At 36.7% G+C, this 17,349-nt stretch overlaps 2 protein-coding genes across 6 annotated transcripts in view; one reads left to right on the top strand and one right to left on the bottom strand.

Annotated features, from left to right (window-relative positions):
- Window positions 1-3,716, top strand: part of DNAJC3 (DnaJ heat shock protein family (Hsp40) member C3) — a 29,460-nt gene extending 25,744 nt beyond the window's left edge. For both annotated transcript variants that reach the window (XM_051780615.1, XM_051780616.1), the window contains exons 10-12: window positions 1,962-2,094; window positions 2,883-3,031; window positions 3,470-3,716. In XM_051780615.1, coding sequence (XP_051636575.1) covers window positions 1,962-2,094; window positions 2,883-3,031; window positions 3,470-3,627 — 440 coding nt within the window. In that variant the 3' untranslated portion in view covers window positions 3,628-3,716. The remainder of the gene's footprint in view (window positions 1-1,961; window positions 2,095-2,882; window positions 3,032-3,469) is intronic.
- Window positions 3,717-6,524: 2,808 nt separating this feature from the next.
- UGGT2 (UDP-glucose glycoprotein glucosyltransferase 2) overlaps window positions 6,525-17,349 on the bottom strand; it is an 87,890-nt gene continuing 77,065 nt past the window's right edge. The window contains exons 35-40 of one of the 4 annotated variants that reach the window (XR_007903377.1): window positions 15,977-16,137; window positions 15,568-15,682; window positions 12,464-12,580; window positions 11,293-11,437; window positions 7,823-10,415; window positions 6,525-7,550 (exon numbers count right to left, since the gene is read on the bottom strand). Coding sequence is in view for 2 of the 4 variants with exons in the window: in XM_051780577.1 (XP_051636537.1) it covers window positions 10,393-10,415; window positions 11,293-11,437; window positions 12,464-12,580; window positions 15,568-15,682; window positions 15,977-16,137 (561 nt within the window). In the remaining 2 variants the exon portion in view is untranslated. Of the gene's footprint in view, window positions 10,416-11,292; window positions 11,438-12,463; window positions 12,581-15,095; window positions 15,221-15,567; window positions 15,683-15,976; window positions 16,138-17,101; window positions 17,301-17,349 lie in introns of those variants that run through there. The other 3 variants (XM_051780577.1, XR_007903378.1, XM_051780579.1) reach the window with 3 other exon arrangements.

The raw sequence follows: 17,349 nt of genomic DNA, 5'->3' as shown, positions 1-17,349 counted from the left end.
GAAAAGAAGAAAGGATGCTTTCTGGAATAGCAGGCCAGTAAGCAGCAGCAGTGGCTCTTCTGTTGGTTTGGAGGTACTAGTGCTTTTAGAAATAGTGACTCAAAAGAATTGATTAATATATCTCACTTGACATACCGTGAATTAGTAATAAGTCTGCTAGTTTCGTATCGAACTTCTTGTCATCAGGAAGCTGCCATCCTGCTCCACCTGCTTCCAACCCTCACCACTCAAGTGAGAAGAGCAATTAGCTCTCTGAAAGAGGAGAATTCCTGCACTGGAGTGTGAAAGTGTAAAATGTACTTGCTGGGCACTTTCACTCTGCAGTGTGCAGCACTGAAAAACTTACCTTCCCATGCGCTTAATGCTCGCAGTCTTTAAATAAGGAAGTCGATTTAAAAAAAAGAAGAGAAGTTTAATACTGTCATGGCAAATAGTTGATCCCTGAAGCAGATTGTTTTCCCACAGTGGTGCGTGCTGTCGGTGATGTGGCGCTCAGTGAAGCTGAGCAGTCTGATCTGCATTTGGCAGGATGTTGTGGTGGGACCTTCTAGTACCATGTGAAGCAGATTAAGTACACCGGTGCTTAAAATTATTGGAGCAGTAAAGCAGCATAATGAAATCCCTGCATTTTCATTATTTTTATTGCTTTCAACAGCATATATTGGGTGCACACATTAGTTCACACTCTTGGGGTTTTTGTTTTGGTTTTTTAATGACTGGACAAATTACTAAAAATATCAGCAGAAGCCAAAATGCTTTGTTCAAGCAGAAAATGAGTGTCCAGTGATGAGAAAATGAATAGAAATTTTGTTTGGCTTGTAATAGCCTATGAAATTGTTGGGGCACTGGCAATACCTTTTGGAATTTTTTTTTTCCAATAACTAAAACAAGATTGCAGTGGTATCAGATGTCTGGGTAGTACAAATTCATTAGCACTTCCTGCTGTCTTGCTCAGAAACAGTGAAAAACAAATGTAACACCTGCTGAGAAATAGCATCTGCTTGGAAATAATCTGATGCAAGTACTTTATCTAACTTGAGAAACCTAGGAGATTGGGAGCTGCAAATGAGACCTTGAGGATTATAACAGCGAAAGAAGAGCAGTCTCATTAAAGACTTAGATAGTTACTTCCCTTGATAAATTTTGATATCAAAGAATATATAAACTTGGTGTCTTAAGCATTCAGTTACCACTTACAATAATAATAGAGTTTACTTAAAAAAAATAGTGTAGACCTTGAATGTTTTACAAATTACATTACAGCATCTCTCTTGCTTTCGTTCCTGAGAAATGCAACTCTTGAAATAGAGTGAGAGTATGCCTTTGGAAAAAAAAAAACCCTTAAAATATAACTGTCTGCGTACTATGTATGCAGAGGTGTCAAAAGCCAGTATTTGCCTTTCACTAACAGTATGAACTTATTGGTAGTCTGAAATTTGTCTTTACTGTCATTAAAGAGAAGAGACTTTCTGTCATGTTGATAGAGTGCAGACTGGGGGAGAAGAATGAATATTAACTTAAAGACTCTGGGTAATGCATCCTTCAACTGAACAGCAATGTGGGACTAACATCGTGCAGTGGGCTCTTCACATACTAGTTGCTGAATCTTACTTCTTGGTCTCTTTTTCCTCCTCCCAGGCCTAGATACTTGTTATGTTATTCCTGTTGCAACATCAAGAGAGTGTTGTGACCGGAGTCTGGTAACCTCCCTTCTCCCTCATTTCCCACCAGTGTAATTGAACCTAAAGAAAGAAAATTACCTAATTTATATGTGAAAGTGAATTTCCTCTACTCCAAGGTTTTCTAATTTAGGGAGAAAAACTCAAACGTCAAGTTGAAATGAAAGTTTTGCTGTTTGTATATGGTAATAGCAAAGCTTCAATTCTGTGGAGTGGTTGAGTTCTTTAAATTGAAGTTTGTAGAGTTGTGTAATCTTCTTTCATTTGCTTTTTTTATAAAAGCTATTAAAGACTATGAGACTGCTCAAGCCAACAGTGAGAATGACCAGCAGATTCGGGAGGGGCTAGAACGTGCCCAGAGAATGCTGAAGCAATCACAGAAGAGGGATTACTATAAAATCCTGGGAGTAAAAAGGTGAGATATTAATTCCAGAGATGATGATGTGAAAGTTGGTTATTTAAACCAGCGCAGATAGGACTGATCACTTGAATTTGTTCTGCTGTTCCTTTATCTTGCTACCTTCACTTTTCTGTTGTACTAATTTAGTAGTGTTCAACTTGTAAGTAGCACCTATTTAAAATTCCTGTAGAAGGAATGGAAAAACAGCATTGGTGAGAGGGGAAATAAATAATTCAGCAGGAAATTCTTAGTAGATGAATGAATTGGGAAAGAAATGAGGACTGGCAAGAATTACTGAAAGCAACAAAAAATAAAATTGTGGCAGATAGTGTGATAGATTGGAAGAGTTTGGAAGGACTCACTGAAAGGTATCAAAAATACTTCTGCCATTAACCTTGAGAAACCAACAACTTCCTTTCTAATGAGGAGCAAACAAATGTCCAGTTCTGAACTAGTATTGGTCATCCTTCCAGTCGTGAACTAATTTGATCTCTGCTTTTTGTGCTTTTTGTTATGATTGCAAATTCTTCAGACTGGGAACTCTGTTCTGCATAGTATCTGGCAGTAGCATATTTCCAAGGAAAGTTAATGGGTGGTGAAGTAAAAGAGGGAGTAATCTTTGTTTGAAGTTGAAACCTGCTTCGTTTTGCATAAAGAATCTTCAGTGCCATTTGCAGAAGGTTAACTAACTCATAATTTTCCTAATGCCCTTAATTACTGTCTCAGTGTTTAAAATTAACCTGTAGATTCACTAGTGTGACGTGATTTAGAGAATTAAGTTAGTTATAATTTTATCCATCCAGAAATGCTCGAAAGCAAGAAATCATAAAAGCTTACAGAAAGCTGGCATCCCAGTGGCATCCTGATAACTTCCAGAGTGAGGAAGAAAAGAAGAAAGCAGAGAAAAAATTTATTGATATAGCAGCTGCTAAAGAAGTCCTCACTGACCCAGGTAATGATGCAGTGACTTCATTTTTTAATTACTTTTTTACAGTAAGTTAAAAACACAGCAAGTGTAAGTCATAACAGGCATTACAGCTTCCCTCTTTTTCCCTTTCTCCCCTTATCTCTCTTGAGAAAGTAGTGCACTAATACTTGCATCCAGTATGTCATATGAAGTCAGATGTAAACCTGGAATTATTTATTTCAGTGTTTCAGTGATTTTTGTTAAAAGTCAAAAATTATTATTTCAAAGATCTCTTTTTGGGATATCATCTTGCAGAGATTTCTAGGATCGAGTAACTCTGGATATGCTTACTTCAAGGATATGGGTGTCTCCTGCCTCGAGTGCTATTGCAAATTGCATTTAGATTATAACAGCACCTGAAGTGTTCCAGGGAAGCCCTGTTATTACTCTGCCATAATTCCATCTTGGCTTTCTTTCCTCCAGAAATGAGACGGAAGTTTGATGCAGGAGAGGACCCACTGGATGCAGAGAGTCAGCAGGGTGGCAGCAACCCTTTCCACAGGAACTGGAACACGTGGCAAGGATTCAACCCCTTTGGTTCTGGAGGAGGACCATTTACATTCAAATTTCACTTCAGTTAGAGCCAAGACTGTTTCTGGTGGCTGCTGCTGTTTTTTACTCAATTCATTGAAAAATAAAAAGTCTCTCAGTTCAAGACCCAAAATCTTAATTTCTAATGTTGTCCTTAACCCAGAGTCTTACTGCACTAGAAGGAAGGTCTTTCTTTCTTTTGGTATTCAGTGGGTTTGCTTGACAAGCTCACACTGGTTGGGGGGGGAGTTGTACTGCCTTTGTATTTGTTGTGGATATGCAGGACATGTTTATTCCCATGGATGGAAAAAACAATAAGATGCTACTTAGGACAACGCTTAAATTTAGGACTCAAGTATATGCTTAAAGATAAAAATGCATGTAAATATTTTTCTGGATCGGGGCCTAATAAACATGGCAGCTGTAGATACAGTAGTCTCCACATTAACAAACTGTTGGTCATGCTCAGCAGAACGATCCATCTCTTAAGAGGAAACCCTGGTGAGCACCTGCTGTGTTGGTGTCGGCAGCACCACAGGCGGGAGAAGAGCCTGTGTGCTGAACCAGTCCCAGCAATCGCTCTGGAAAAAGAGTGCTTGGGAGTAACTGTATTTGAAAATGTCTGCTCGCTTTGCTCATTAATGGATTGGGGTGATTTCCTGGGTGGTAATGGTCAACTATGAAACTAAAAAAAAAAAAAAACCCACACTTTTTTTTCTGAATGTCATTTGGGTTGTTTATTTGGGTATGATTCTTGAGTAGTTTGCACTTTAACAAAATACCTGCTTGAGATTTGAGCAGAAAATTTGTTGTGACATATCCCTGACTGTGCAGCAATTTGTTAGTTCTGTACAAAAATTCAGAACTAAGAGAGGTTGTGAGGTGAGTGTACTGCTGACCAGGAATGTGATATTGGCTCCTGTAATACAACTTCATTTCTGTTGGGTGGTGCAACAGGGAATTAATACTTTGGGAAATTGAAGTAATTTTGTGTTTTGTGTAACAGCCACGGTACTGCAGAAACAAATGTGTGCAAAAAGAGGGACTAACTTCCCACTAGCCAGAAGTCTAGTTTATTTTTTTCTATATGCACATAGTTAAAATTGGTTTGGTGCGGTTGATGGAACTGTGAGAGTGTGATGTACAGTGTTTCCAGGGCTGTAGCTGGGAGGAGTGAGGAGTCCTCTGTTCTGTAACTGATGAGTTTCATCAGCAGCCATTTTCTTAGAACGCAGAATTACGGTTCATCAGTGTTGATTGCATTTTAACTGGAAAACAATAATCAGTTGATAGGAACCCTCTCTCACTTCAACTTGTGGCATTTGAAACCATAAGCAGCCGCAGTGAAACAAATGGAATAGGCAAATAAGGCCTTCAGTCTGAAAGTGCATTTTATCTTACTATAGTCAAAGTTGCTGTTGGAGCATAACCCTTGGCTCCTGCCCAAGTACTTCATGAACATAATTGCAAAGCCACGCGTTCAGCAGAAATTTATCTTCAAGCTGGGTAGCAGTGTGGTGGTCTAAGAGTTTTTGGTTCAAAACCACCCCAGCAGCCTGTGAAACCCCAGTGTCAGATGTTTCCCAAGTTGAATGACTTCCTAGTTCAGCTTGTGCCTTTGACCTGTTGGAAAGTTTTTTGCTTAAGCTCTGTACCAGATGCTCAGGACACTGTTCAGAGCACTCTAGGCTGGCATGACTCTCTGGGTCTCAGACACAGGAACTTGCTGCACAGCGAGTAACCTGTTGCCCTGTGGAATTGGCCTCTGTGCATCTGCTTGTTGCTGGAGTACATAAAGGACGGACAGGTGGCTCTCATGTGTCCCCCCGTGGCTCCTCTCAGCCCCTGAGGGGGAGGTCAACCCAGCCATGCCTGTTGTGGGCAGGGTGGTTCCTGGTGGTTGCTCTGTGTGTGTGTGTGTGTGTGCATGAGCCATTGCTCTGTGCAAACCCTTCTGTATCGGCTCGTTCACTACAGAAGGGGCCGTTTTTAAATGAGTATTGAATGAGCAGTGTAAGCAATATGTCACATTTTGTACAGGAGTGTGGTTGGGCTGCACATCACAACAAGGACCACAGACAGCTGTGTTTGTGTGCTGGGGAAGAGATGGGAATGAAATGTCTTTCCAAGAACTGCCCGTGTTCCTTTTTTTTTTTTTTCCCCCTCATCCCTCTCCCTTCTCTGTTTTAAAAACCAGAGCTGAGAGAAGTGTTTCCTGGGGTTTACTTTTTTTTTTTCTTCTAGGGAAGGAATAAGATGGTCCCTCATGAGTAAATTCTTCATACAAGGCACTGATGTTGGAGCAGCACGGGTTTGTTTCTCTGGGGCAGCAGGACAGTTCTAGTGTACGCTGGGAGCATTCAGGAACCAAAAAGGACCATGTGCATTTTGAGAATGAATGGGAAAGGGAAAATTACATTTTAAGAAAAAAAAATAAGGGTTGAATGTAGTCAGTAGAAGAAGGAAGATGATTAGTACCTGAATGCTGTTCATGGATTTGTTCCATGAAAGAAAGGTTCTTGGAAACAAAGGCAAAAAATGACAGTGGAGAACAAAGCTTTACTAGTATTGAGCAGCAGCTGTTTACAAGAAGTGTTACCACCCCAGTGCTATTCCTAAGGGCTTTGAGGTACTTCTGGAAAAGCAGAAAGACGAAGTTTGTTAAAAAGAAACCATTTACATTGCAAGGCTCTCCAGATACAGTGATGCATTTCCTGATGCGACTTTGGAAAATGAAGCGCTGGTAACACGCTGAGTGTTCATGGTGCAGGCAACGTGCAAGGAAGCTGAACTTGCATTTTTATTTATTAGTGGGTGTCTGTAGTGCAATAATGTTCAATAACTGAGCATTGGAATAAATGTCTTGCTAGTTTGTCAACCCTGAGATGTGCATGAAGCATCGTTACCATAACTGGCCTGTATGTAGATGCAAACTTCCTCTGTTGAATTCTTTCAGTTTTAATAAACCTGTTTCCAACTTATTTTAAAAGGAAGGTGGGGGGGCATATTATACTTGGTACATGTTTAATACTGATGTACTGATGATCAGTGTTAAAACAGATTCAAAGTGAACTACAGACTGAAGTGCTCAAACTTGTGACATATGCAGAAAATGTGTCAGCTTAAACTTTTTTTAAAAAAAACATAAAGCTTGTTATCATTTCAGTTTTCAGACCAATGTTTGGAACAAGAATTATTCTTCTGTTTAGGGCTGTGATTTATAGGAGCTTTGCCAGAAACTAGCCAGGATAGCATAGCAGGTTAGTTGTATTTAAAAGTGCCTTATTGTAAGGTATTGTTTGTTTGCTCTGTAATACACACTTTTATCCATAAAATCATAACATAAATGGCAGAATAATTTTTTTTCCCTCAGCAAATCTCTAAGTAGCAGTTTTATGTTATAAGAAGGATAAGTAAAGCTAGCCAGAGATTTATCAAATGTTTCGAATTATAAAATGTCTTTATATGAAATCATGAATCTAAAAAGCAAGAACTGTTTTTTTCTAGAACTGTGGGAATTATTTTATGGTATTTTTCACAATAAAGATATTTATGATGACAAGAAAGCACTGCTGTGTATCTGTCTGCCCTTCTTTGCTCATCCTGCTCTCCAGGTTTGGAGTTAGAGCTGTGCAGAAATGCAGTACAAGGCTGCCGGAGTGCCAGCAGGCAGGGGAGAAAAGGGGGAAGGAGTCACATTCTGTGGTAAGAGAAACTTGAATGTGTAGAAGTCAACTACTGCAATTGTAGAAACCCTGTTGAACGCCAGTTTCACAGTGAGAACAACCAGCCTTTGGAATAATCTCCCCAGGGACATGGTTGGACATGAAGCTTTTCCTGACAGAGTGCTGGGCCATCTTGTCTGGACTGTGCTTTTGCCAAAGAAGGCTGGACCAGATAATCCTGGAGGTCCCTTCCAACCTGGCATCCTATGGTTCTATGACTCTGCAATGTTTCAGAGTGAGGCAAGTACCTGATTCACGGAAAAGGAACCTTAATGAGAAATATTTTCAATACTAAAGCTCTGGCTCATCATCAGCAGTGCACTAATGTCTGGTTCATACATTTTCTGCTAAACTTACAAGCTGATACCAAGAAGAGTTAAGAGCTAGAAAAGACACTATAATAGCAATGTGGATATAAATTGTAAAAACCCTTCATTTGAATAGTTCAAATATTACTTTGTTTATTTACTAATTCAAACCATGTGGCAACACTCCACTAATCCAGGATGTGTTTTCTCACCGCTCCTAGGGCAGAGCATGCAGCTTGGAAACAACAAATAAGCTTGGTCTGCCTCTCTTAAGAAAGTTCTCACCCTGCAGCAGGTTCCTAGTTGCTGTTGCTTCCCTGCAAAAACACTTTCTGTAGATTAAAGGCATTTAAGGACTTGCTGCAATTTTTTTGCTTTGGATCTACTAGCAAAGTATTTAATGGCTATTGTATAATACAAAAATGGAGAACAGAAAATAATATTATTTTTTTTCTCCAGTGGCACCTTTTAATATTTTGTACAACATACACAATACATGGGTTTGGCATTAAAAATATATGCTAATGACTCAAAGTGCTGCTTTCAAGAGATCTTTAACAAGTAGTGAAAATATTGGTGGGACCCTTCTTGTTCTATAAACCAATGTATAATCTCAAAAAAAAGAGCTTTCTTTGAAAGTAGTATTATGCAGAAAAAATATTGTAAAAATTTTTTTACAAATATATAAAACACTGCAGGAAATTGCATGACACCTTTTACATCTTCAAAAATACCTCCAGCAAATTGCATTTCTAAAAATTATATTCTAATCACTTAAGTAATCTCAAGGAAATAGTATTTAAACAGCTATTTCCTTTTTTAAAGCCTGTAGAAGTAATCCAATTCAAAAAAGAACAGGATGCTACAGAAAACCTGAACACAAAATCAGTGCATAAACTATCCACTTTTTATACTGTATAACAGAAACTTCCCACACAGGTACTCATAAGAGAACTAAGGTTTCTTACAGATGAAGAACCATTAACTTCTGCCTTAAAACAAGCTTTCCAATGTACACTCCAAGCATGAGAGACCAAGGCAGAGGGATGTGAAATGCTGCTGCAGAGTAAGTATTTTTCTCTAATATGGAATATCAGTTATTTCCTTCTTATGCATGGAATTTATAGTAATGGTGCATATGCATCTGCTAGGTCAATTTTAAGTCCATCTATATGGTATAAAAATACCAAGTTTATGTTCCAGTATGTTTGACTTGCTGGCTGATATTCTGAAGTAATTATGTTAGAGAACAAGCATAACAAAACAGATGCTGCACTGAAATGGGACAGTTAAAGGGAACTGACATGAGAGTTTACTGACTACTGCTGGTGGGTCACACAGGAAATGCTCCATTGGGTGCCTCATACAAAGAAAATCCCACAAAAGATATTTAAAAAAATGTATGCGACACGTTCAAACTGTTCAAAATGCATAAAGGTAAAACAACAAAGAATATAAAAAGCTGTAAAAAAAATAAAATCTGCACATCTCATGTTCTTAGTAATAGGAATTGAAAAATACCAGCAAGGCATAATTTTAAATACTTGCTCTTCCATTGTAAACAGCCAACATCTGAGGACAATGACAGTACATACAAAATAGGCTTCCTTTCTCTTATTGTTTATTCAGTTATTTGCTGGTATGGAAATACTATGCAACTCACTGTAGATTCACCCACTTAGTGCAAATTGCCTTGTCTTTCGTAATTTCAAGCATTTAGACTGAAAGACTGCATTAAGTTGTTCTTACAAGAATTTGTGGTCTCATCCAGTCCAATTTTGAAACCAGCACAGCCTAAACAACAGAGTATATATTTAAGGCACTAGATTTCAGTTTAAGTCATAAATTCCTCCTTTTCAAATATGTGTATTGCAAGAACTTTTCCCTGCAGTTTTTGTGGGATCAAAATGTCAGTAGCCCACTAAAGCAACAGTTTTGTGAGTACAGACTTAGAAAATTATAGGAAACACCACTGATAATCAAAAATACTCACATATTTTATTATTTTATTTTCAGTTTTAAACAGGATGATGATAATCAAAACCAAGTAGAAACAGCTTTCAGGTACTGACCTTCTGATGCAATGTGTGCTGGTTGGAAAGCCACCTTAACCAAAGTCATAATGGAATTTTATGACACACTATTTAAGTGACCAAAAGGAGCCTAAGAATCAAAACTTAGTTTTTAAAATTTGTAAGAGTGCAGCAATCCGGCACAATAAATGAAAAGTGTCATTCCTTGTTTTTAGCTTCCAAGTTGACTTGTCTTTGTGTGGTCTAAATGACTAAAGTTATTTTTTGTGTCTTATCTTTGCTACACTGAGATTCTTCCTTGTGACCACAGCAGTTCTCCAGGGACAAAACTATAGACATATAACCAAAACTCTTGATGTTTTAATACATAAACTTAATGCATGTAATATGCACAAACCAGTTTTCATGTACATATTTAATGTGTATGTCCTCCCCCAGACTGACAACATATCTTTGAGAAGTTGAACACCACTTTCAACGTATTCTAAAATCCTCTGGGCAAACTGTACTTTAAAGAAGGAAAAGAAAAACAAACTCCACACTGGATAAAAAAAGCCACAACCCCAAGTACCTGTGGATTTCTCAGTTTTGTATTGCATTTAAAATGTTTTAAATAACACTATAAGTTATAAAATATTTGACTTAACATTAAAGAATGTTGCAAATAGTGCCATTGTAACATTTGTAACTCCCCTTCAGTCTTTTCCAGAAGACTCTTGAGTTGTCACCATTGTTGTTCAAGGGCTGTACTAAAGTTCATCATGTTTAAGACCTGTAACCAAAGGGAAAAAGAAATTATAAAAACAAGTTAGATAAAGACAGTTCTGTAAAATGTGAAGAAAGCTCTTTACTTTCCATTTGCTGCTAGTCAGTCATGCAACATGAACTTCACTTTTGGAGCCTTGCTAAAAGTTGAGCATAAGCTTTCACAAAGAATAAAAACCACTAAGAATTCTTTATAAGTGAAAGTGAATTTGTGCCTTGACTCAAGACTTTTAAATATATATCTGCCAAGTTTTTTCTTCAACCTTAAGGGCTGAGAGCATCTTTTTCTTTTGTTTTGTTTCACATTACTCCAAGAAGTCTTATTAGAAGTTCTATAAGTGTGTTTGGGTTTTTTGTGGGGTTTTTTGGTGGTTTTGTTGTTGGTTGTTTGGATTTTTTTCTCATACTATTTAACAAACTCAGTTTAAAACACATTAGTAAATAAATAAGATAAACTCTATTTGTAGCCTAAACCACAATTTAGTCTGGTGCAAAAAGGCTGCATACATGAGCCTGGAGACAACTTAACAGAGTTACCTACTGCTTAACAGACATGAGCTTTAGGTTATCTAAGTGACGTCTAAGCTAATATGCTTTATTTAATATTTGTGCCTCAAATGACATGTGATGGTTGTGTTTGAGGTCCAAGAACAGGACACCACAAACCTTCTCTTAGATTCTGGCACGAAACAAAAGATTTTATCCTCTCAGTGTAACTCTTACGTAAAGAAGCATAACACAACCATAAAGCCCCACACAATTTCTCTAAGTACAGGGAAAATTACACAAATAAAAGATTTGTGCTTACTGACTGCAATCTTAATTTCAACTATATTAATATTTAATTTTTAAAAAGCTAACAGATGAATATGCATGTAAATTACCTTTTTGAAATAATGATGTTAGATTTTTCTTCTCTTTTTCAATTTGCTGTATTAACTTTCGTATCTCAGAGTCGTAGTCAACCCATTCAGGCACTATCCGGGCAGCAGCCTCTAATTTTGGTTCTTTGGTTTGGGGATTGTTGCACTGAAAGTTTAAAACATTAGATGTAAACAAAGCAAATGTGAAAATAACATCTCCTCAGAGAACTTTGCTCAAATAATTTTGTCAGCATTTGCAATGTCACTGAAACATGCAAGGTCAGTCACTTGGACATTATAATTAAAAAAATTACACTAAAATTGCAAATAAATCCTGTTCAAATAATTCAAATAACTCACAACATATAATTGTAAATACTTTTCCTTTTCCCCCTGCTCCTGACTATATGTATAGCACAGAGATGGCCAGGACAAGACTACTAAGATTTAGACGAAGTTACATGGGGAGATACAAGATATACGTTGGCACACTGAGGTTGAATCTGATAAAGGTTTTTTTATTACATTTGTGATGCTTCCTCTAGTGTTGTCTAGAAAAATGTATTGACTACTTCCATAAAATAATATAAATGGAAATCTCAGTATCAAGTGATACATGATAATGGGGACTGAAAGAGGGTGGGATGGGGTTTAATAATGAGAGAGGAAGATTTTCTCTTTCTGTTTCTATTCCCAAAGAAAGACACTTTCTTCTTTCTAGACATGGATAATCCCCTGAACATTACACTTTTTAAGCTTTGCTTTATCTCCTGTTTATAGTGATGAAATAGACAAAGAAACCATAATAATATTAAGTCCTATAATCATCGAGTTCTGGAGGAACCTTCTATGCAGGGAGTGCAACAGCAGCACACAATGCCCAGAGAGTTAACAGTACTACATCACAGCTCTAGAAACCAGGCTGAGTATGGAAAAATTATTAGGAAAATACATGTATGGGCGTGAAAAGCCTCAATCTTGTCCAGTTAAGAGACAGTAACACTTAATTTTTTGGTACAGTTTTCAGCTTTAATGTAAGAAATTTGTAAGAGCAACCAGGAGAGGAAAAGGACTGAGTGTTCCAGTGCCTTCCATCAAGGCTGCCTTCATGACATGACATATACTTAAAAGCCACAGAAATCACAGCAAAGTTGTTAATCTATAAAACTAATTCAAGTCAGGATCAACTCACCAAGTCTATTGTTTTAGCCTTTTTCTTGGACTGATCATCACACCAGGTTTCACACCAAAGCCACTCCTGAGGGAGAGACTTAATGGCTACTTGATGAATCATGTTATTGGGGAGATCCTGTACAAATTTTGTAAAATCATAAATTAGCATTGAATGTAATGTAACTGGTTATCAAGCAGCTACTTAAAAGTAGAATCTTTACCTATTACTCTTACATTTTCTTCTTCTTACATTTCCTTCTTAGTGTTCACCTAGTTCTTTTTCAAGTAGATTCAAAACTTAGTCATGCTCATTTTGATGCCAATTCCACCTCTCATTTACTAAGCAATTTTTTTCTCATACTTACACCTGTCTTTCCTTAGCTTGACATAACAATACTTCTGTCTGATACTCGTGGTTCAGACTTGTGGTACTGCATGTCATACCATAAATACTGCTAAAGAGCAAAACTTAAACCATCTCTCCATTCCTTAAATTTGAAAAAAAATCCCTCAAAAACCATATAATGCAGGATTACACCACTACTCTAAATTTAGATGACTTCTAGGAAAATGGATTCCAGAAACATGAGCGTGAGAAGGAAAAGCTATTAAACTGCTATTCTAGCTACCTTCCTCCTTACTTTACTTTTTTTTTTTTTTTTTAACCTGTACTATGCAGTCAGGTACTCTCATCAAGAAAACTTCAAATGAAGATCTTGCTGAATGTAGGGAGCAGCATTTACAAATCACAAAAACCTCAGGCAGTCATTCACTGGCCATAGTTAAAAATAACAGGTGTAATTGGCAGATCCATTTGTGAGCTCCCTCACATGTGCAAACCCTACATTATACTTTAAAATAAATATCAGTACTGTGATAAGTATTAGTCACATCTTATTTTGCCAATTCATGTTGCTAAATGTGACAGAATAAAACAGCACATATTGCTGCATTATGAAAGACGTAATTTATTTCAAATATAGACATTCAAATGTAAATTGAGAGCCAAGACATTAAAAAGTGAAATGCTTTAATTTTTGAAAAACTTAAATTCTACAATTTTTTGGAAGATTAAAAAATGGTTTATCACCATCTCAATTTCAAAAGAAGAGAGACTAGTTTTCTGTTGTGCCTCTACAACTTTGTAAATGAAATCACAATTCCTGAGTTACTACAATTCCTGAGTTGTGGATTTACAAATTGTTACATGGGGCAGAAAGTCAGCTGCTAGTGCCAGGATTTAAAGTAAACAGAAGAAAAGAATGAATTAAAAAAAAAAATCTAAACAAAATTACTGTATTGGAAGTCTATTTTTTATGATGTGTAATTTTTCTCCCTAGGAGTTCTATACTTACTCTCCTTGGCATTTAAAAGCACAATTTTCCCTTCCATCTATTTCTCTTTTGTGGTTTATATTAGCATAACCTTAACTACCACCCATGAAGGTAGCAGTGCTGGCAGATTAGCAAAGAGCTGAGATTGCTTCTTCTTTGAGAAGAGCAGTGAGCACTCCAGTCAGGTATTTAAAGTAAAAATAGTAATAAAAAGATCACAATGCATCCTTATCAGTAGATGAAAGCTCTCCAGGACTCAAATACATTGCACTGTAGTTTGTATTTCTAGGAATATTGCTGTATTTTGTGTAAGTAGTAGCAATTAAGACAGAAAGTAGTTCCTATCAATACAGTCAGAAACCAGATTAGTACGAACATATTACTTTGAAATATTTTTCCAACTAATTCCAATTCCTTTCTGCCAAGCTTTAGCTACCTTAACATCTGGTCCTTAAGTGGTTTTTTATTTGATCCAAGAGTTATTATTCTAAGAGATATATGCCACCATGTATTAATGCTGTAATTGAAAATATAAGAATCTTAAAATAGAGACACATTTTTAACATTTTGAGAACATTAGATAAATCTCATTACTATTTCTGAAAATCAGCATTATAGTGGAAGCTCTGTACCCAGCTTCTGAATATTTAAAGGTCTTTGTGAAAGACAACTTGCACATATGGGTAAGACTATGTTTGGAGAACATACAGCTACATCCTATCAGGACTAAGTGTGATACAGGGACACCAATTCATTCCATTGTCCAGAAAAAGAGAAGTGAAATATGGGTGTTGCTGTTATGTCAGTCTTTTGCTCTTAACAATTACAGCTAAAGGCTGCTCCAACTCCCTGTGTCCAGTCTACTCTGAGTTTTTAGTGTAGCTCTATTTCCACTTTTCTTTGTCCAGTATTATAAGAACTGCTATTTTCAATTTTTACTTTTATTTCTGGAAAAAAAAAAAAAAAAGCAAGTGGCAATAATGTCCTTATGTAAGAGAGAAATATTTGCTTGCAGAGCAGGGGCGTAGAAAGTAGGCACCGAGAGATGTAGGCTTTGCTACCGTGGGATCCCTTTGCTGCTATAGGCAGGTAAAAACCTTTTGTGCTTTAGGAATTCCACGAGGAAAACAAATAAAGCAGGGACAATCTCACTTATGAAGCCTTCTGCAGTTCACCCAAAGTGAGACATAAATAAGTATTATTGACTCAGGCAGAAATGTGATGAGCTGTTTACTATCCATCTTCTATCAATTTAAATAACCTCTACTACAGGAAAAAAGTAATAAATTTAAGTATGTTTCCATGGGATCCACTTACATGCTTGTGACTGCACCCTGATGTACCTCATTTGGGTTTAAAAATTGCTGGAATTACATAAATAAAGACTACAGCCAGCACAGGGTGATGATGTACAGCAACCACCAGAGTGCCTTTGCAGTTAGCTTACAAAAAAAAAATTAAATTTACATTGATGAAAAAAAAAGAAGAAAAAGTAAAAAAGCTCTTGCCAAATAAGAATATAATTACCATTATCAGAATAAAGGTGAACAGTTCTCTATGTTGTTTTTTCCTCATTTTTTTCATATTAAACAATTATTTAAAACAATAATCACTTAGTGTTCAGTTTTCTGAACTGTGCTCACATGCACAACTTAAAATGTGCTAAAACAGCAGTACATGGCAAATAGTTTTACAATTACATAACATACACATTGAGCTACACAACAATTCCATGCAATTTGAGAAAGGTAAAGAAAATAAACCCCAAATTGCTTAAAGCCATTTATACCTGATCTAGATTTGACAGACTGTTTGGATCTTGACTAAGAGCCTGGTACTGGCCCCGAAGCCTGTCTCCAGCTGCAATCTTTCTGAATGTCTTCAGATCCACAACATATAAGGCACTAAAAAGTTTTAAAAAAAAAAAATTAAGTTGTGGAGTTTCACCTTCTTTTTGATAATATAAATAAAAGTAACAAGAAACTAAAACATGTTCCCATCCTGAAGGAATATTTTTCTTAATTAAGTGGCTAAAGCTACAATAGAAAAGTGAAATCAATATGTCATCAGAATTCATGCCTTATTCATCTCTTGGTGAGAACGACTGGAGGGCAATTGGTTTTGAAAGCCTCGGTGATCAATATCAAGACCCAGATTTCAATTAAATGCACACACTGCACAAAAATATGTTATCCTACCTAATATGGTATTTCCTTTTCCCAAGATGTGATGCCCAGTATCCTGATTTCCAGAAACGGTACCCATCCATTTCCTTCCGGCTGTCACAGAAAGGTGTGTATCCATAGGGAGCTCCATTTAGATCTAGATCTCTGAGTTCTTTCAGGTCACTTCTCACAATCTAAATAAGAATACAGTTATTTCTACAATTTAGTACTGTTTCTAAGGTATGCATATGAGGGTAGGTATTGCAGAAGTTTCACAAAGTTTTATTTTAGATTTAAAAAAAACCTGAGGCACTACGACAGCAGAGTATAGATAAAATATTCCACTGGAAGATATTTACCCAATTATTCTTCAAGTTAAAAAGAAGTGTTTATTATCTTATTAACAATGGTCATCTGTGTAACACATTTAATAAGTAAATTAAATAGACCAGGCACAATATTTTTTAATTCATAGATCAGTGTTTCAGGTTGCCCAAGACTAAATTCCTTAATGAAAAAGCATAACTTCTAAAATCTACCAAGCATGTCCCTTTTACAGAATCCTTCCTATTTGTTACCTAACTTGGTATTCCAAAATTATTGCATCATTTGAAAAATCTTTGTATCGAGTGATAAAGTACTTTTAAAAATAGGTTATAATGACATTTTACAAATGTCCTTTATTTACTGTTCAATCCTTCTCCATCTAATTTATCAGTGGTAAAAAAAAGTTTTAGCTATTTGGGTGTAGAGAGAAATCCTTACAGCTGTGAGGACAGACAACCAGTGTTACCAGATGGTGTATCCAGAGGAAACTGCAGAAAGTTGCAGTCTGCATTACTACACCTAAATTCAATTTATTCTCAAGCCTTGGAAAAGGACCAAAATACATTAATACTTGTCCTGACGTTTTTAACAACCTTGTGATAGACTTTTCAATGCCTCATCTCTTGGAGACAGCATTTTGTCTTTCAGTATATTATACAATACTCATTCCTCAGGGAAAGACTGCATACAAATTTAAAATAGAGACAAGATTAATCTTGACAAATTTCAGCCATCTCGAAGTTGTTCAAATGGTCCAAACTAATCCCCTCAGACTCCTTGCACACTGGAGTAGTCCTCTCACAATCAGTCCAGAGACTGATTCACTCCAATACAGTTTCAGTGAAAGGCCCGTTTAAGATCACACTCACCTCTCCAGGTGCCTTTCTCTCTCCACAGACAATTTAGGACAACTCAGTGTAGTGAGACTCAATGTCCACATGACTAAAGACAAATGAAATTATTGCATTTCACATTCTGCAACACCACTGGTTCTGTTCATACAGCTGCAGTATTCTTACAAGACCAACATCTCAATAAATGACCATAGGGGATGAGACTGCATCAATTTAAGGCCATAT

The sequence above is a fragment of the Manacus candei genome, unplaced genomic scaffold, assembly GCF_025592945.1.
Source record: "Manacus candei isolate 608988 ecotype Guabito, Panama unplaced genomic scaffold, ASM2559294v1 h1tg000014l, whole genome shotgun sequence".
Taxonomy (NCBI): Eukaryota; Metazoa; Chordata; class Aves; order Passeriformes; family Pipridae; genus Manacus; species Manacus candei.
The sequence above is the reverse complement of the archived record's forward strand: the minus strand, read 5'-3'. Positions and strand labels throughout refer to the sequence as shown.